The sequence below is a fragment of the Mytilus trossulus genome, chromosome 7, assembly GCF_036588685.1.
Source record: "Mytilus trossulus isolate FHL-02 chromosome 7, PNRI_Mtr1.1.1.hap1, whole genome shotgun sequence".
NCBI classification, from domain to species: domain Eukaryota; kingdom Metazoa; phylum Mollusca; class Bivalvia; order Mytilida; family Mytilidae; genus Mytilus; species Mytilus trossulus.
The window spans coordinates 84,451,303-84,473,853 of record NC_086379.1 but is presented as its reverse complement, the minus strand read 5'-3'; the positions used below and the strand labels follow the sequence as shown (position 1 = coordinate 84,473,853).

Here is a 22,551-nt window from a genome sequence, read left to right as displayed (position 1 = left end):
TTTCATAATTCACTGCTAAACAACAATCATGCATAATTTAATATGACCACTTGGATATATTCTAACAGTAATGCTCTATGTTGAAGACCATACTTTGACTTACAATGGTTCTTTTTTTTTTTAAACTGTGACTTGGATGGAGAGTTGTCTCATTGGCACTCATACCACATCTTCTTATATCTGCTAACTTTTAATACTGTGGATTCATTTATTTTTTGAGGATAACAATTTTCGTAGGTTGAGGGAAAACTTGCTTATTCATGGATATTTGAATTCATGGTTTCGGTGAAATCTGCATACATTCCTAGAGAAAATTTGTATTTCGTTGAACATTTAAATTCATGGTTTCACTGTTCCCATGAAATCCACGAACATAAGTATCCAACGAATATGAATTAATGGTTAATGTATATATGAACATTATTTTTTACTTACCATTATATTCAGTACATTTGTGATGAAGGATCTACTGACCCTTCAGGAGCAACATAGATCACCACAGATTTTAATGGGGTTCCACTTGTTGAGCAGGATCTACTGACCCTTCAGGAGCAACAGAGATCACCACAGATTTTAATGGGGTTCCACTTGTTGAGCAGGATCTACTGACCCTTCAGGAGCAATATAGATCACCACAGATTTGAATGGGGTTCCTGTCTTTATTTCTTAGTGTTGTGTTCAGTTAACTAGTATTCGTCTTTTCATCATTTGTTTTTAAAATTTGCAATGCCATTGTTTTTTGTTTTTTGAGTATAGAAATCATCCTTTTTACTATGATTATTAAAACTATTGATAAAATGGTTAAACTTAATCTGTAAATTACACTACATATTCTTACCTCAGAAGGCCACCTGGTGGAGCATAAGCAAAACAGATTAGATCAGGATAAGATTGTTTGAGTAACACTGCCAGTAAAGCTGCTGTACCTGCTCCTAAACTGTGTCCTGTGATTACCAGCTTACTGCCCTGTAACAATGGAAATTACTAAATTATTTACATAAGAAAGAACACTGAACGTGATGTTAAAAGTCCTTTACTTCTTATATGTTTTGGTTATAGGTGTCGTTAGGTTTCAGTTTCATTGATGTACCCATAAAATTAAGAGTGGAAATAGGGATTGTGTCAAAGAGGCAACCCCACCAAAGAGAAAAAAACAGCCAAATGCCACCAAATTTAAACGTAGCAGCCCTAACCTTCATTAGTATGTTCAAGGTCAAACATATCATACCGGATCTTTACTTACTTGTGCCCTATCAAATGCATCCTCTAATATATGTTTCTCCTCTAATGTCCTTTTTACATACTGAGCCGCTTGGAGAATGCCTTTGTGAGCCACACAGCCTATAAGTCCCTCACACTCTAAACATTCACTGTCTGCACTCAAATCTGTTATGGCATCCTGTAAAATATAGAATATATCATGTTATGGCTGCTATGGCATCCTGTAAAATATAAAATATATCAACTGTTATGGCATCCTGCATTATCTGCTATGGCATACTGTAAAATATAGTTAATATATTTTGGGTCTCTTCATGTGATCCTGGCTTTATTTGCATAGTATTGAGTTTTCTATGTTGTTTTGTATGTACTAATTCTTGTCTGTTTGTCTCTTTTTTTATTTGTTATGGCATTGTCAGTTTGTTTTTGTTGTCGGTTTGTTTTTCGACTATGAAAAAAATGTGCAAAATACACATAAATAGAAAATAATCACAACTCTTTTACATGCTATATATATATATATATAAACCTACACTACAAGATACCAATAACTGACACTGTATACTGTATTCCTTTATACCCTTGAGTTAAATAGTTGCAAATTTTATCAGCAGTTTTAACTTCTTAAAATCCCAGACATATGATATTTATAATTCGAAAAGATAGTTTAAAGTCTTACCTTAAGTGATAAAGTCCCCCTAATGGCTACAACCACTGACTGTTTCTCTTTATCTATTGCTACATAAAATGGTATTTCAAATATCTACAATTTAAATAAAATGTTCTACTTTAACTATATTTTCCTCCACACAAGAATGATCTAGATTTCTTTCTGTATTGAATCAAGACTTCAAATGGTCTTTGAAGGACAGTTGTCTCATTTGCAATCATACATCCTCTCCTATTCTATTATGGTGACTTGAGTAACACCGGTATAACTCAGATTACAATTCTACCTTGACAGGTAAGTTTGTATTTAGCCTATAAAATACTTATTTAGCCTTGAGAATTGAAAGGTATGAATGGGAAAACAAACTTACCTGTCAAGGTAGAATTGTAATCTGAGTGATACAGGTGTTACTCAAGTCACCATAAGCATGCTGATAATTGCAATCATGTCTTTCATACATGCTATTATACTAAACATTATTCATTTTCAATCAAATTGTCAAAATACTAATATCTGAACTCAAAATTCAACACACTAACATGGTCTGATTAAAATTTCTCAGTTGTTTGAATACTAAATTTTTAATGATCTAGCATTTTAACTATAGTTTTGTTAATACAAAATACAACTTGCCTAATTCATGTAATTGTTTATTCATGTTTTGACTTATTTTATACTCCTTGAGTGTTCTAGAATCATTTACAAGTATTTTCAACTTCTTCTTTATAATAGAAAACAGTTTTCCATGAAAATACCACAAACGATAACAATGAATTTGAACTTATTGTATTTTCATCAAATGTTTTCAAGCAGTTCCAACACGTTTTTTTCCTGAATTCCCACGAAAAAAGTTCTTGATGTTGCACTCTAGAATGGACTTTGAAGGCCGTACCTTGACCTATAGTGGTTTACTTTTATTAATTGTTATTTGGATGGAAAGTTGTCTCATTGGCACTCACACCACATCTTCCTATATCTAACAAGAGTGCACACACTGAAATGTCTCACCTTCTTTACTAATCATTGATATTATGTTGATAGTGAAGTCCTAAGTATAAAGCTTTATTACAACTGACACAAACTTAACATTAACCAAGATAGATAAACAAAGACCAATGAACCATGAAAATGAGGTCAAGGTCAGATGAACCATGCCAGGCAGACATGTACATCTAACAATGCTTCCACACATTAAATATAGTTGACCTATTGCTTATAGTTAAAGAAAAATAGACCAAAACATAAAAACTTAACACTGTGCATTGAACCTTGAAATAAAGGTCATGGTCAAATAAAATGTGCGGGACTGACATATAGATCATAAAATATTCCCATACACCAAATATAGTTGACCTTTGGCATATAATATTAGATAAAATGACAAAAACTCAAAAACTTAACTATAACCACTGAACCATGAAAATGAGGTTAAGGTCAAATGAAATCTGCCCACTAGACATATACACCTTACAATCATTCAATACAACAAATATAGTATACCTATTGCAAAAAGTATAAGAGAAACAGACCAAAACACAAAAACTTAACTATAACCACTGAACCATGAAAATGAGGTCAAGGTCAGATGACATCTGCCAGTTGGACATGTACACCTTACAGTCCTTCCATACCCTGAATATACTAGCCCTATTGCTTATAGTATCTGAGATATGGACTTGACCACCAAAACTTAACCTTGTTCACTGATCCATGAAATGAGGTCGAGGTCAAGTGAAAACTGTCTGACGGGTATGAGGACCTTGCAAGGTACGCACATACCAAATATAATAATCCTATTACTTATAATAAGAGAGAATTCAACATTACAAAAAATCTGAACTTTTTTTTCAAGTGGTCAATGAACCATGAAAATGAGGTCAAGGACATTGGACTTGTGACTGACGGAAACTTCGTAACATGAGGCATCTATATACAAAGTATGAAGCATCCAGGTATTCCAGCTTCTAAAATATAAAGCTTTCAAGAAGTTAGCTAATGCCGCCGCCAACGGATCACTATCCCTATGTCGAGCTTTCTGCAACAAAAGTTGCAGGCTCGACAATAATTACATGCCTGAATTTCAGTGGTAAAAATTGGCATGTTTAATTATCATAGAACTTTGACAAAATGTTCACTTTGGCTCTTTAACCAAATTTCAAAAAAATTAAATCACACATTTATCGGCAAAATTTCATTTGATATATACTATTTTGACAAACACTAATTTTGATTATTAAAGCTTAATATATCCTTAACAATATAAAATGATTAAAACTTTAAACTGAATTTTACAGAATTATCTCCCTGTAGTGTTATGTACCACCTTGAATGTAAACTTGTTCCATATTTTGACACCACCTACCCTATTATGATAATCTGCATAAACCAGATCAAACTGATCCAATCCTGTTAATCTTTTGATCGTGGCTGTATTACACTGACAACAGTTGTCAAAATAAACTTGGTTCGCTGGAAGACAACAACTACAGCACCTGAAAAAGAACAACATATATTAGACTGTTCAATTAAAACATACATTGGACTGTTCCATTAAAACACACATTAGACAGTTCCATTAAAACATTCATTGGACTTTTCTAACTAAACATACATTGAACTTTTCCATTAAAACATACATTAGATTGATCAATTAAAACATATATTAGGCTGTTCCATTAAAACATACATTGGACTGTTCCATTAAAACATACATTGGACTGTTCCATTAAAACATACATTAGACTGTTCCATTAAAACATACATTAGACTGTTCCATTAAAACACACATTAGACTGTTCCATTAAAACATACATTAGACTGTTCCATTAAAACATACATTAGACTGTTCCATTAAAACATACATTAGACTGTTCCATTAAAACATACATTAGACTGTTCCATTAAAACACACATTAGACTGTTCCATTAAAACATACATTAGACTGTTCCATTAAAACATACATTAGACTGTTCCATTAAAACATACATTAGACTGTTCCATTAAAACACACATTAGACTGTTCCATTAAAACATACATTAGACTGTTCCATTAAAACACAAATTAGACTGTTCCATTAAAACATACATTAGACTGTTCCATTAAAACATACATTAGACTGTTCCATTAAAACACACATTAGACTGTTCCATTAAAACATACATTGGACTGTTCCATTAAAACATACATTAGACTGTTACATTAAAACATACATTAGACTGTTCCATTAAAACATACATTGGACTGTTCCATTAAAACATACATTAGACTGTTACATTAAAACATACATTGGACTGTTCCATTAAAACATACATTAGACTGTTCAATTAAAACATACATTGGACTGTTTCATTAAAACATACATTGGACTGTTACATTAAAACATACATTAGACTGTTACATTAAAACATACATTAGACTGTTCCATTAAAACATACATTGGACTGTTCCATTAAAACATACATTAGACTGTTACATTAAAACATACATTAGACTGTTCCATTAAAACATACATTAGACTGTTCCATTAAAACATACATTTGACTGTTCCATTAAAACATACATTAGACTGTTACATTAAAACATACATTGGACTGTTCCATTAAAACATACATTAGACTGTTCCATTAAAACATACATTAGACTGTTCCATTAAAACATACATTAGACTGTTACATTAAAACATACATTGGACTGTTCCATTAAAACATACATTAGACTGTTACATTAAAACATACATTAGACTGTTACATTAAAACATACATTAGACTGTTCCATTAAAACATACATTGAACTGTTCCATTAAAACATACATCAGACTGTTACATTAAAACATACATTGGACTGTTCCATTAAAACATACATTAGACTGTTCCATTAAAACATACATTAGACTGTTACATTAAAACATACATTGGACTGTTCCATTAAAACATACATTAGACTGTTACATTAAAACATACATTAGACTGTTCCATTAAAACATACATTAGACAGTTCCATTAAAACATACATCAGACTGTTACATTAAAACATACATTGGACTGTTCCTTAAATAAAGGCAACAGTAGTATACTGCTGTTGAAATTCATAAATCGATAGAGAAAAAAAAAATCTGGGTGACAAACTAAACCTGAGGGAAACGCAACTACGACACTACAGAATTATAGCAATGCCAATTCACACTCAGCAAAACAGTCACAATCGGGAATAAGTCACGTTCGTAATAAAAAGATCAGTGCCTGTCCCAAATCAGGAGCCTGTAATTCAGTGGTTGTTGATTGTCTGTGTTACATATTTGTTTTTCGTTTATATTTTTTATATAAATAAGGCTGTTAGTTTTCTCTATTGAATTGTTTTACATTGTCATATCGGGGTCTTTTATAGCTGACTGCAGTATGGGCTTTGCTCATTATTGAAGGCCGTACAGTGACCTATAGTTGTTAATGTTTGTGTCATTTTGGTCTCTTGTGGACAGTTGTCTCATTGGCAATATATATATGGAAGTGTTTAACGACCTTGACTGGCTTTTCAGCCCTCGCATGGTCACCTTGGTGCTGGAAGGCGTTTGTTGAGCTTTAACATATTTTATGCAATGGGTCAGGAACAGGTAGTTGAGGACGCCATATGTAGGCCGCCTTCTTGGTTTTGGTGAGTTCTTTTTCTTTGTTTACTATTTTGTTGTTATTTCTTCACTAACGGCTGCTTTCAGGGCCAGTTTGGTCAGCTTGGCAGCCCTCTAACCTTGATGATGGAGTACTGGTAGATGATCTTGTGCGTAGTATTATAGATGACAGGAAGCCTTATCAGGACCAAAGCCGCGAGGCAGTGAGTTGTAGGTCAATCAATTACCCAACACCTGGGATACAGCCCTCGGACGTTAATCAGCATAACACTCCTCATGATACAATGATTTTGGAGTGCATGTTAACATGGGTACGCCAACTACTACCTCTACTGTTCGGCTTGGATTGGTTTCTGTCATCTAAAGTAATAAGTCATTGATCATCTAACTGTAAACTCTCGAAGATAGCGGGTAAAGGAGAGCTGGCCCAGCACGTCCGTTCAGCTGTAATGACTGAGAAATGACTGATGATGATCATTGGCAATCATACCACATCTTTTTTTTTATATTAGACTGTTCCATTAAAACATGAAACATTAGACTGTTCCATTAAAACATGCATTAGACTGTTCCCAGCATACATAGGACTGTGTGTTTCATTTAAACATGAAAATGTTATCAATACATAAGACCAACATACCTCATATGTTTACACAGATGACACATTCCAGTACACAAGTTTGTAAATATATAAAATGGCCACCCATAGGAAGCACTGGCATATCTCATGTAATGGAACATCATCTTGGTTGTCATCCACGGTTTAGGTTTTACTATACATTCTTCTGTGATTGAAGTGGAAGCCTGTCCATTGGATCTACTGTAATATAATTATTATTCATCTTAAAATTTCAGTGATTTTTTAGAAAGACAAATACAAATGTCTTGCTTATGATGTTGCACTCTAGATGACACACAATATAAAAAAGAAGATGTGGTATGATTGCCAATGAGACAACTATCCACAAAAGACCAAAATGACACAAAGTTTACTGTCAACAATTTCTTCAGCCAAATAGTTGACAAAGACCACGGAAAATAGTTTTCTCTGTCTTGTCTTAGTCTTTAGATATCTGATCTGTTATTTTACCTATTTTAAAGGTGAGTATGAACATAGGGGTTGATGCCTAGGCAGTGGTAGTTGCTTACTTTGTCAATTTACCCAGTGTTGATGCCTAGGCAGTGGTAGTTGCTTACTTTGTCAATTTACCCAGTGTTGATGCCTAGGCAGTGGTAGTTGCTTACTTTGTCAATTTACCCAGTGTTGATGCCTAGGCAGTGGTAGTTGCTTACTTTGTCAATTTACCCAGTGTTGATGCCTAGGCAGTGGTAGTTGCTTACTTTGTCAATTTACCCAGTGTTGATGCCTAGGCAGTGGTAGTTGCTTACTTTGTCAATTTACCCAGTGTTGATGCCTAGGCAGTGGTAGTTGCTTACTTTGTCAATTTACCCAGTGTTGATGCCTAGGCAGTGGTAGTTGCTTACTTTGTCAATTTACCCAGTGTTGATGCCTAGGCAGTGGTAGTTGCTTACTTTGTCAATTTACCCAGTGTTGATGCCTAGGCAGTGGTAGTTGCTTACTTTGTCAATTTACCCAGTGTTGATGCCTAGGCAGTGGTAGTTGCTTACTTTGTCAATTTACCCAGTGTTGATGCCTAGGCAGTGGTAGTTGCTTACTTTGTCAATTTACCCAGTGTTGAAGCCTAGGCAGTGGTAGTTGCTTACTTTGTCATTTTACCCAGTGTTGATGCCTAGGCAGTGGTAGTTGCTTACTTTGTCATTTTACCCAGTCTTTTACACGTTAGAGTTCATGTGATTTCCAAAAGTTTTGTTTGTTCCCTTGATAAGTTACTTTTTCATGGATTAATAAGATCTGACCATCAATTAAATACTATTGCCTTAACTTGAGGAAGCTATTAAAGTGTTATTTTGCTCAAAAATATTTAAACTCAGAAATATATAGTTTTTGCATTGAAAATATTAGAAATTTTAAAATCTTAAATATGAAAATAGATCAACAATACATATTTAAAACAAGTTAAACTGCGAGCTACTGCTCACCGATGATACCCCCGCCGCAAGTGGATAATATAAATAGTGTTAAAATATGCAAGTGTTCGGTAAACAGGAAGTTGTCGAGTGATAAATCTGAAAACGCATCACACAGTATAGCTGACTTATATAAATCATGAAACCAAATTTCAGAAATTCTTGTATTGTAGTTCCTGAGAAAAATGTGACGAAATTTTCAACTTGGTTATCATGTGAAAAATCATACAAGTGTTCGGTAAACAGGAAGTTGTCAAGTGATCAATCTGAAAACGCATCACAAGGTATAGCTGACTTGCATAAACCCTGAAACCTAATTTCAGAAATCCTTGTATTGTAGTTCCTGAGAAAAGTGTGACGAAATTTTCAACTTGGTTATCATGTGAAAATCATACAAGTGTTTGGTAAACAGGAAGTTGTCAAGTGATCAATCTGAAAACGCATCACAGGGTATAGCTGACTTGCATAAACCCTGAAACCTGATTTCAGAAATCCTTGTATTGTAGTTCCTGAGAAAAGTGTGACGAAAATTTTCAACTTGGCTATCATGTGTAAAATCATACAAGTGTTCGGTAAACAGGAAGTTTTCAAGTGATCAATCTGAAAACGCATCACACGGTATAGCTGACTTAGATAAACCCTGAAACCAAATTTCAGAAATCCTTGTATTGTAGTTCCTGAGAAAATGCGACGAAAAATATTCATGGGACGGACTGACTGACGGACTGACGGACAGACAGAGGTAAAACAGTATACCCCCCCTTTTTTAAAGCGGGGGTATAATAAAAGCAATAGATCTAAAACCATTGAAAGCAGTGCAAGTGAAAATTGGTTGTCAGAGTATTTGGGGATTATATAAAATCAATGGAAATATTGAACATTGGGTAGAATACCAAGCCTAGCCATACCCCTGGTAAATACAAGAATAAATAAGTTTAAAAAAAATAGAGGCTCAATATAAAAAAGAAGATGTGGTTTTATTGCCAATGAGACAACTATCTAAATTGTATGTATAGATCTTACATCAATGATTATTTTCCTGTGTAATGTATATATTAATGTGTGTTGAAACATGCCTTAATTTATCACTATCTATCATAGTTTCTGTAAATAAAACAAAACATCTGGTAAAAAAATCGTCTTTCGAGGGCACTTAAGCTAAGGTATAAATTGACAATTTAGATCATTTGACTTATTTGTAGGTCTTACATCTGCACTTTCTACCATAATTGCTGACACTAGATACCAAAGTCTAACTGCAATCTGTTCAGAAGTTTCAGAGGAGAAGATTTGTGTAAAAGTTTATAATTATGACAATGATGGACAATAGCAGACACGAAGTGATTGCAATAGCTCAAATAGCCCTTAGGACCAGGGGAGATAAAAATTGTATTTACCACCATATTAGGACACCTAGTACAGCCACAACATGGTATTAATGAGAATATCTGGATTCCATCAAAATAAGCTAATGGGCAACCCATCTAACCCAGCTATGAAAGGCATTGTAGGATTATACTATATTATTCTCTTGATTTAACAAAGATAAACTTTTATAAGCTGAAATAAATAAGACATAACAAGTCTTAAAAGCAGAGTGTTAGAAGTATTTGCTTTAAAACAAAACAAAAGAGTGTTTATAGGAATACCAGAAAAATAAAACAACTACAGAAAATGATCTAAGTTTTAGTAAAAATTGTGTAATATCTACAAAATTTACCCCAAAAATGTGAATCTATTTCCATGGTTTCTGTAAATATACCAAATACTGTTTGTATGTATTTTATGCATATACATGTATTATAGGCAATGAAAACTCTATCATTAATTTTTTACAATGAAGAAAAAAAGAAAAGATAAAGCAGATAAAGATAAATCATGAAATTAATGTCTATATAAACTAGACAAAAGCCAGAGATATGGACAGTGCATTATCATGATTATTGCTCTTCTTTATCTCAAGATCATAGTGCAAGTGCATCCATAAAAATATTCCATATATATATTTGTGATAACAAAAATATAAGATAAATACTGGTACTTCAGTATAAATGCTTTAAACATTGTTAAAATACATTTAAAATTAAAACGTGATAAGCACTAGAAATAGCTAGCCACTTGAAAGCATCTTTTTCTAAATAATTACTTGGCTGATCCATTTGTGAATGTATCATATGATATACATGGCAGATCACTGATCTGTTTTTCTTGGTCTTTATGTACCAGTATCAAACCAGCAGCAATATCAGTGGGTACCAGATCTACATCCTGTCAGAAAACAGACATACATTTTGTACATGGCAGTCTATTCTAAATCAATAACTAAATAAATGTATTCTATCTTTTCAGGTTTTAAAGTTGTTTAGCATGAAGGTTTGATCTTATTTAGATAGAAAAAATATGTAAACTCAACATTGAAGGAACTGAAAATGTTTGACGCTGAATGGAATAAATAGGAAATAAAAATATGATAAACATGATGTATGATCTGGAGTGATAATGTAGAAATATATAGACAGAGACACAAACATGACAAATAATCATTACCTTAAAATAATCTGCTAGAATTTGTGAGATAGCATTAAATGCACCAGTATTTTTTTCACTTCCTGCCACACAACAACATATTATTTTACATCTGTAAATGAACAGAAAACTTTTTCATAAATCTAAATAAACAAATAAATTTTGGATCAGATTATCAATTTATTTATGCAAATATTTTTGCAAACAGCCTTGGCCGGACATTTGTTTATATTGAAAAAGACAATTTTCTAAATACCTTTAATCATGTTAATCATTTTTACTGACAAGTTGACAACTATACATGTATATGGACAAAGGGAGGGACTACGCATGCTTAGCTTCATAGCTGACTATGTGGTAAGAGCTTTGCTCATTGTTGAAGGTGCTACTACATGTATTACCTTTAGTTGCTTGTTTCTGTTTCATTTGGTCTCTTGTGATGAGTTTCTCATTGGCAATCATACCACATCTTCTTTTTCATAATTACATGTACATGTTCACACAAAAACCATGTCGCATATCTAATATGCTAATCATTTTTAAATTTCGTGTTCTGTCATGAGATCAGTAATAGCAATTAATTCTTCTGTATTCTTGTGACCTTGTGCATTCTTATCTATTTAGGATTTAGGCTTCAATGACTGATCTTTGATAATCTCTTGAATCACATATTGTTTATCATGTTTAAACTCAAAATGCTTCAAAGTACAGTAAATCTGATAGAACTCCATAATCAAAGAATTTGATTTACTCACTTAGTACTCAGTTTTTAATGTCTTTCTATAATTACCAGCTACTGATGTAAATGCATACTTTTATCCCCATTGCTACAGAATAATACATGTCTCACTATACATGTACATGTAACAAGATAATAATTGGCTGAGGAAGAGAGAGATTTGGAAAGGAAATTTTGCAATAATTATCAATCAAGATGTGAATTTTTCAAGCAGGGTAATGCATGTACATAATAAATATAATATAAATAGAAAATCTATTAACAGTCTAACCTTTTTTCCCACTTGTTTATGGCAGAAGAAGAAGCACCACTTTCTTTGCTGTATAGTCCCTCATGATTTGATTTCTTTGATCCCCCTAAAATACCGAACACAAATAAAAAAGCAATGAACACAGTTACGGCTAGAACCCAGAATACAATAACAGTGATTTTAACAGCTAGTTCTACACTATGTTCACATGTAGTCTTCATTCCAAAAGCCCAATAACTTCCTAATATATTCCAAATAACTTCTACGATGGCAAGAACTGACCGTACATAAAGAATCTTGACAAATTTCCTCCTAGGCTGAGCATTCATTATAGATCCACGGGAGCTGATAAACACACTTATACACGTACTGATTATACACACACACATTATGACAAGAATTCCAATACAATAGACCTGTAGATAACTTCCTTCTGTACATCTAATAAAGGCATCTTGGTGCAGGTTATACACAACTGACATAAATATCAACCTGGAAATAAAAAATAAAACACTCCTATACACAACTGACATAAATATCAACCTGGAAATAAAAAATAAAACACTCCTATAGTCATTACAGGCATTTACAGCAACAGGAAGGATACATCATTGCTCAAATTATTAACAATTTATCACCTAAAAATCTTAAAATAACAATTACATGTACACCAACTATTTCAGTGACTCGGTTTTCAATGAATTTGTACATGTAATCTTAATATTTTTCAATTATATCAAGTCTATACAAAACATGATTTGTAGTGTCTCACTCTATAGAACACATGCTTTGTAGTGTCTCACTCTATAGAACACATGCTTTGTAGTGTCTCACTCTATAGAACACATGCTTTGTAGTGTCTCACTCTATAGAACACATATTTTGAACAACAATTCCCGTTTATTGATCATTATGGATTCTGTAACAGAACTATAAAGGGACTATCTCTTGATAACTTCCCTAAAAGCCTGGAAAAGTACATAAATACATGATTTTTATTCAGTGTAAATACCCAAGAGTATAATTCAGTACATTAATCCATGCTGATTAGCTTTTTAATATATATTTAGGAAAAATCATGGAAAAATGCATTGCATTCCTGTCGATTGATTCTCTACAAGAAGCTCTATTGATAGTCAACCTTATTATTTACAGAATTTATTGATAGAACTTCCGATTTCTTTACTAGAAGCTCTATTGATAGTCAACCTTATTATTTACAGAATTTATTGATCGAACTTCCGATTTCTTTACAAGAAGCTCTATTGATAGTCAACCTTATTATTTACAGAATTTATTGATAGAACTTCCAATTTCTTTACTAGAAGCTCTATTGATAGTCAACCTTATTATTTACAGAATTTATTGATAGAACTTCCAATTTCTTTACTAGAAGCTCTATTGATAGTCAACCTTATTATTTACAGAATTTATTGATAGAACTTCCAATTTCTTTACAAGAAGCTCTATTGATAGTCAACCTTATTATTTACAGAATTTTATTGATAGAACTTCCAATTTCTTTACAAGAAGCTCTATTGATAGTCAACCTTATTATTTACAGAATTTATTGATAGAACTTCCGATTTCTTTACATGAATCTCTATTGATAGTCAACCTTATTATTTACAGAATTTTATTGATAGAACTTCCGATTTCTTTACTAGAAGCTCTATTGATAGTCAACCTTATTATTTACAGAATTTTATTGATAGAACTTCCAATTTCTCTACAAGAAGCTCTATTGATAGTCAACCTTATTATTTACAGAATTTTATTGATAGAACTTCCGATTTCTTTACAAGAAGCTCTATTGATAGTCAACCTTATTATTTACAGAATTTATTGATAGAACTTCCAATTTCTTTACTAGAAGCTCTATTGATAGTCAACCTTATTATTTACAGAATTTATTGATAGAACTTCCAATTTCTTTACTAGAAGCTCTATTGATAGTCAACCTTATTATTTACAGAATTTATTGATAGAACTTCCGATTTCTTTACAAGAAGCTCTATTGATAGTCAACCTTATTATTTACAGAATTTATTGATAGAACTTCCAATTTCTTTACAAGAAGCTCTATTGATAGTCAACCTTATTATTTACAGAATTTATTGATAGAACTTCCGATTTCTTTACTAGAAGCTCTATTGATAGTCAACCTTATTATTTACAGAATTTATTGATAGAACTTCCGATTTCTTTACAAGAAGCTCTATTGATAGTCAACCTTATTATTTACAGAATTTTATTGATAGAACTTCCGATTTCTTTACTAGAAGCTCTATTGATAGTCAACCTTATTATTTACAGAATTTTATTGATAGAACTTCCAATTTCTTTACAAGAAGCTCTATTGATAGTCAACCTTATTATTTACAGAATTTATTGATAGAACTTCCGATTTCTTTACAAGAAGCTCTATTGATAGTCAACCTTATTATTTACAGAATTTATTGATAGAACTTCCGATTTCTTTACTAGAAGCTCTATTGATAGTCAACCTTATTATTTACAGAATTTATTGATAGAACTTCTGATTTCTTTACAAGAAGCTCTATTGATAGTCAACCTTATTATTTACAGAATTTATTGATAGAACTTCCAATTTCTTTACTAGAAGCTCTATTGATAGTCAACCTTATTATTTACAGAATTTATTGATAGAACTTCTGATTTCTTTACAAGAAGCTCTATTGATAGTCAACCTTATTATTTACAGAATTTATTGATAGAACTTCTGATTTCTTTACATGAATCTCTATTGATAGTCAACCTTATTATTTACAGAATTTTATTGATAGAACTTCCAATTTCTTTACTAGAAGCTCTATTGATAGTCAACCTTATTATTTACAGAATTTTATTGATAGAACTTCCGATTTCTTTACTAGAAGCTCTATTGATAGTCAACCTTATTATTTACAGAATTTTATTGATAGAACTTCCGATTTCTTTACTAGAAGCTCTATTGATAGTCAACCTTATTATGTACAGAATTTATTGATAGAACTTCCAATTTCTTTACAAGAAGCTCTATTGATAGTCAACCTTATTATTTACAGAATTTATTGATAGAACTTCCGATTTCTTTACAAGAAGCTCTATTGATAGTCAACCTTATTATTTACAGAATTTATTGATAGAACTTCCGATTTCTTTACTAGAAGCTCTATTGATAGTCAACCTTATTATTTACAGAATTTATTGATAGAACTTCTGATTTCTTTACAAGAAGCTCTATTGATAGTCAACCTTATTATTTACAGAATTTATTGATAGAACTTCCGATTTCTTTACAAGAAGCTCTATTGATAGTCAACCTTATTATTTACAGAATTTTATTGATAGAACTTCTGATTTCTTTACAAGAAGCTCTATTGATAGTCAACCTTATTATTTACAGAATTTATTGATAGAACTTCCGATTTCTTTACAAGAAGCTCTATTGATAGTCAACCTTATTATTTACAGAATTTATTGATAGAACTTCCGATTTCTTTACTAGAAGCTCTATTGATAGTCAACCTTATTATTTACAGAATTTATTGATAGAACTTCCGATTTCTTTACTAGAAGCTCTATTGATAGTCAACCTTATTATTTACAGAATTTATTGATAGAACTTCCGATTTCTTTACAAGAAGCTCTATTGATAGTCAACCTTATTATTTACAGAATTTTATTGATAGAACTTCTGATTTCTTTACAAGAAGCTCTATTGATAGTCAACCTTATTATTTACAGAATTTATTGATAGAACTTCCGATTTCTTTACAAGAAGCTCTATTGATAGTCAACCTTATTATTTACAGAATTTTATTGATAGAACTTCCAATTTCTTTACAAGAAGCTCTATTGATAGTCAACCTTATTATTTACAGAATTTATTGATAGAACTTCCGATTTCTTTACTAGAAGCTCTATTGATAGTCAACCTTATTATTTACAGAATTTATTGATAGAACTTCTGATTTCTTTACAAGAAGCTCTATTGATAGTCAACCTTATTATTTACAGAATTTATTGATAGAACTTCTAATTTCTTTACAAGAAGCTCTATTGATAGTCAACCTTATTATTTACAGAATTTATTGATAGAACTTCCGATTTCTTTACATGAATCTCTATTGATAGTCAACCTTATTATTTACAGAATTTATTGATAGAACTTCCAATTTCTTTACAAGAAGCTCTATTGATAGTCAACCTTATTATTTACAGAATTTATTGATAGAACTTCCAATTTCTTTACAAGAAGCTCTATTGATAGTCAACCTTATTATTTACAGAATTTATTGATAGAACTTCTAATTTCTTTACAAGAAGCTCTATTGAGAGTCAACCTTATTATTTACAGAATTTATTGATAGAACTTCCGATTTCTTTACATGAATCTCTATTGATAGTCAACCTTATTATTTACAGAATTTATTGATAGAACTTCTGATTTCTTTACAAGAAGCTCTATTGATAGTCAACCTTATTATTTACAGAATTTTATTGATAGAACTTCTGATTTCTTTACTAGAAGTTCTATTGATAGTCCTTATTATTTACAGAATTTTATTGATAGAACTTCCAATTTCTTTACAAGAAGCTCTATTGATAGTCAACCTTATTATTTACAGAATTTATTGATAGAACTTCCGATTTCTTTACTAGAAGCTCTATTGATAGTCAACCTTATTATTTACAGAATTTATTGATAGAACTTCCGATTTCTTTACAAGAAGCTCTATTGATAGTCAACCTTATTATTTACAGAATTTATTGATAGAACTTCCGATTTCTTTACTAGAAGCTCTATTGATAGTCAACCTTATTATTTACAGAATTTATTGATAGAACTTCTGATTTCTTTACAAGAAGCTCTATTGATAGTCAACCTTATTATTTACAGAATTTATTGATAGAACTTCCGATTTCTTTACATGAATCTCTATTGATAGTCAACCTTATTATTTACAGAATTTATTGATAGAACTTCTGATTTCTTTACAAGAAGCTCTATTGATAGTCAACCTTATTATTTACAGAATTTATTGATAGAACTTCCAATTTCTTTACAAGAAGCTCTATTGATAGTCAACCTTATTATTTACAGAATTTATTGATAGAACTTCCGATTTCTTTACATGAATCTCTATTGATAGTCAACCTTATTATTTACAGAATTTATTGATAGAACTTCTGATTTCTTTACAAGAAGCTCTATTGATAGTCAACCTTATTATTTACAGAATTTATTGATAGAACTTCCAATTTCTTTACTAGAAGCTCTATTGATAGTCAACCTTATTATTTACAGAATTTATTGATAGAACTTCCAATTTCTTTACAAGAAGCTCTATTGATAGTCAACCTTATTATTTACAGAATTTATTGATAGAACTTCCGATTTCTTTACATGAATCTCTATTGATAGTCAACCTTATTATTTACAGAATTTATTGATAGAACTTCTGATTTCTTTACAAGAAGCTCTATTGATAGTCAACCTTATTATTTACAGAATTTATTGATAGAACTTCCAATTTCTTTACAAGAAGCTCTATTGATAGTCAACCTTATTATTTACAGAATTTATTGATAGAACTTCCGATTTCTTTACATGAATCTCTATTGATAGTCAACCTTATTATTTACAGAATTTATTGATAGAACTTCTGATTTCTTTACAAGAAGCTCTATTGATAGTCAACCTTATTATTTACAGAATTTATTGATAGAACTTCTGATTTCTTTACAAGAAGCTCTATTGATAGTCAACCTTATTATTTACAGAATTTATTGATAGAACTTCTGATTTCTTTACAAGAAGCTCTATTGATAGTCAACCTTATTATTTACAGAATTTATTGATAGAACTTCCGATTTCTTTACATGAATCTCTATTGATAGTCAACCTTATTATTTACAGAATTTATTGATAGAACTTCCGATTTCTTTACATGAATCTCTATTGATAGTCAACCTTATTATTTACAGAATTTTATTGATAGAACTTCCGATTTCTTTACATGAATCTCTATTGATAGTCAACCTTATTATTTACAGAATTTATTGATAGAACTTCTGATTTCTTTACAAGAAGCTCTATTGATAGTCAACCTTATTATTTACAGAATTTATTGATAGAACTTCCAATTTCTTTACTAGAAGCTCTAATGATAATCAACCTTATTATTTACAGAATTTATTGATAGAACTTCTGATTTCTTTACATGAATCTCTATTGATAGTCAACCTTATTATTTACAGAATTTATTGATAGAACTTCCGATTTCTTTACATGAATCTCTATTGATAGTCAACCTTATTATTTACAGAATTTTATTGATAGAACTTCTGATTTCTTTACATGAATCTCTATTGATAGTCAACCTTATTATTTACAGAATTTATTGATAGAACTTCCAATTTCTTTACAAGAAGCTCTATTGATAGTCAACCTTATTATTTACAGAATTTATTGATAGAACTTCCAATTTCTTTACAAGAAGCTCTATTGATAGTCAACCTTATTATTTACAGAATTTTATTGATAGAACTTCTGATTTCTTTACATGAATCTCTATTGATAGTCAACCTTATTATTTACAGAATTTTATTGATAGAACTTCTGATTTCTTTACAAGAATCTCTATTGATAGTCAACCTTATTATTTACAGAATTTATTGATAGAACTTCCGATTTCTTTACAAGAAGCTCTATTGATAGTCAACCTTATTATTTACAGAATTTTATTGATAGAACTTCTGATTTCTTTACATGAATCTCTATTGATAGTCAACCTTATTATTTACAGAATTTTATTGATAGAACTTCCAATTTCTTTACAAGAAGCTCTATTGATAGTCAACCTTATTATTTACAGAATTTATTGATAGAACTTCCAATTTCTTTACAAGAAGCTCTATTGATAGTCAACCTTATTATTTACAGAATTTTATTGATAGAACTTCTGATTTCTTTACATGAATCTCTATTGATAGTCAACCTTATTATTTACAGAATTTTATTGATAGAACTTCTGATTTCTTTACAAGAATCTCTATTGATAGTCAACCTTATTATTTACAGAATTTATTGATAGAACTTCCGATTTCTTTACAAGAAGCTCTATTGATAGTCAACCTTATTATTTACAGAATTTATTGATAGAACTTCTGATTTCTTTACATGAATCTCTATTGATAGTCAACCTTATTATTTACAGAATTTTATTGATAGAACTTCCGATTTCTTTACTAGAAGCTCTATTGATAGTCAACCTTATTATTTACAGAATTTATTGATAGAACTTCTGATTTCTTTACATGAATCTCTATTGATAGTCAACCTTATTATTTACAGAATTTTATTGATAGAACTTCCGATTTCTTTACATGAATCTCTATTGATAGTCAACCTTATTATTTACAGAATTTTATTGATAGAACTTCCAATTTCTTTACTAGAAGCTCTATTGATAGTCAACCTTATTATTTACAGAATTTATTGATAGAACTTCCGATTTCTTTACATGAATCTCTATTGATAGTCAACCTTATTATTTACAGAATTTATTGATAGAACTTCCGATTTCTTTACTAGAAGCTCTATTGATAGTCAACCTTATTATTTACAGAATTTATTGATAGAACTTCCGATTTCTTTACATGAATCTCTATTGATAGTCAACCTTATTATTTACAGAATTTTATTGATAGAACTTCCGATTTCTTTACTAGAAGCTCTATTGATAGTCAACCTTATTATTTACAGAATTTATTGATAGAACTTCCGATTTCTTTACTAGAAGCTCTATTGATAGTCAACCTTATTATGTACAGAATTTATTGATAGAACTTCCGATTTCTTTACAAGAAGCTCTATTGATAGTCAACCTTATTATTTACAGAATTTATTGATAGAACTTCCGATTTCTTTACTAGAAGCTCTATTGATAGTCAACCTTATTATTTACAGAATTTATTGATAGAACTTCCGATTTCTTTACTAGAAGCTCTATTGATAGTCAACCTTATTATTTACAGAATTTATTGATAGAACTTCCGATTTCTTTACAAGAAGCTCTATTGATAGTCAACCTTATTATTTACAGAATTTATTGATAGAACTTCTGATTTCTTTACAAGAAGCTCTATTGATAGTCAACCTTATTATTTACAGAATTTATTGATAGAACTTCCGATTTCTTTACAAGAAGCTCTATTGATAGTCAACCTTATTATTTACAGAATTTTATTGATAGAACTTCCAATTTCTTTACTAGAAGCTCTATTGATAGTCAACCTTATTATTTACAGAATTTATTGATAGAACTTCTGATTTCTTTACAAGAAGCTCTATTGATAGTCAACCTTATTATTTACAGAATTTATTGATAGAACTTCCAATTTCTTTACAAGAAGCTCTATTGATAGTCAACCTTATTATTTACAGAATTTATTGATAGAACTTCCAATTTCTTTACAAGAAGCTCTATTGATAGTCAACCTTATTATTTACAGAATTTATTGATAGAACTTCCGATTTCTTTACTAGAAGCTCTATTGATAGTCAACCTTATTATTTACAGAATTTATTGATAGAACTTCCGATTTCTTTACAAGAAGCTCTATTGACAGTCAACCTAATTATTTACAGAATTTTATTGATAGAACTTCCGATTTCTTTACAAGAAGCTCTATTGATAGTCAACCTTATTATTTACAGAATTTATTGATAGAACTTCCGATTTCTTTACAAGAAGCTCTATTGATAGTCAACCTTATTATTTACAGAATTTATTGATAGAACTTCCGATTTCTTTACAAGAAGCTCTATTGATAGTCAACCTTATTATTTACAGAATTTATTGATAGAACTTCCAATTTCTTTACAAGAAGCTCTATTGATAGTCAACCTTATTATTTACAGAATTTTATTGATAGAACTTCCAATTTCTTTACTAGAAGCTCTATTGATAGTCGACCTTATTATTTACAGAATTTATTGATAGAACTTCCGATTTCTTTACTAGAAGCTCTATTGATAGTCAACCTTATTATTTACAGAATTTATTGATAGAACTTCCGATTTCTTTACTAGAAGCTCTATTGATAGTCAACCTTATTATTTACGGAATTTATTGATAGAACTTCCAATTTCTTTACTAGAAGCTCTATTGATAGTCAACCTTATTATTTACAGAATTTATTGATAGAACTTCCAATTTCTTTACAAGAAGCTCTATTGATAGTCAACCTTATTATTTACAGAATTTATTGATAGAACTTCTGATTTCTTTACAAGAAGCTCTATTGATAGTCAACCTTATTATTTACAGAATTTTATTGATAGAACTTCCGATTTCTTTACAAGAAGCTCTATTGATAGTCAACCTTATTATTTACAGAATTTATTGATAGAACTTCCGATTTCTTTACAAGAAGCTCTATTGATAGTCAACCTTATTATTTACAGAATTTATTGATAGAACTTCCAATTTCTTTACAAGAAGCTCTATTGATAGTCAACCTTATTATTTACAGAATTTATTGATAGAACTTCCGATTTCTTTACTAGAAGCTCTATTGATAGTCAACCTTATTATTTACAGAATTTTATTGATAGAACTTCCGATTTCTTTACAAGAAGCTCTATTGATAGTCAACCTTATTATTTACAGAATTTATTGATAGAACTTCTGATTTCTTTACTAGAAGCTCTATTGATAGTCAACCTTATTATTTACAGAATTTATTGATAGAACTTCCGATTTCTTTACAAGAAGCTCTATTGATAGTCAACCTTATTATTTACAGAATTTATTGATAGAACTTCCGATTTCTTTACTAGAAGCTCTATTGATAGTCAACCTTATTATTTACAGAATTTTATTGATAGAACTTCCGATTTCTTTACAAGAAGCTCTATTGATAGTCAACCTTATTATTTACAGAATTTATTGATAGAACTTCCGATTTCTTTACAAGAAGCTCTATTGATAGTCAACCTTATTATTTACAGAATTTTATTGATAGAACTTCCGATTTCTTTACTAGAAGCTCTATTGATAGTCAACCTTATTATTTACAGAATTTATTGATAGAACTTCCGATTTCTTTACAAGAAGCTCTATTGATAGTCAACCTTATTATTTACAGAATTTATTGATAGAACTTCCGATTTCTTTACTAGAAGCTCTATTGATAGTCAACCTTATTATTTACAGAATTTTATTGATAGAACTTCCGATTTCTTTACTAGAAGCTCTATTGATAGTCAACCTTATTATTTACAGAATTTTATTGATAGAACTTCCGATTTCTTTACAAGAAGCTCTATTGATAGTCAACCTTATTATTTACAGAATTTATTGATAGAACTTCCAATTTCTTTACTAGAAGCTCTATTGATAGTCAACCTTATTATTTACAGAATTTATTGATAGAACTTCCAATTTCTTTACAAGAAGC

At 30.5% G+C, this 22,551-nt stretch overlaps 1 protein-coding gene across 2 annotated transcripts in view; it reads right to left on the bottom strand.

Annotated features, from left to right (window-relative positions):
* Positions 1–22,551, bottom strand: part of LOC134726037 (diacylglycerol lipase-beta-like) — a 38,272-nt gene that overhangs the window by 11,116 nt on the left and 4,605 nt on the right. The window contains exons 2-9 of one of the 2 annotated variants that reach the window (XM_063590407.1): positions 12,100–12,570; positions 11,111–11,201; positions 10,710–10,831; positions 7,155–7,334; positions 4,254–4,383; positions 1,901–1,984; positions 1,244–1,399; positions 839–966 (exon numbers count right to left, since the gene is read on the bottom strand). In XM_063590407.1, coding sequence (XP_063446477.1) covers positions 839–966; positions 1,244–1,399; positions 1,901–1,984; positions 4,254–4,383; positions 7,155–7,334; positions 10,710–10,831; positions 11,111–11,201; positions 12,100–12,570 — 1,362 coding nt within the window. The remainder of the gene's footprint in view (positions 1–838; positions 967–1,243; positions 1,400–1,900; positions 1,985–4,253; positions 4,384–7,154; positions 7,335–10,709; positions 10,832–11,110; positions 11,202–12,099; positions 12,571–22,551) is intronic. The other variant, XM_063590408.1, reaches the window with a different exon arrangement.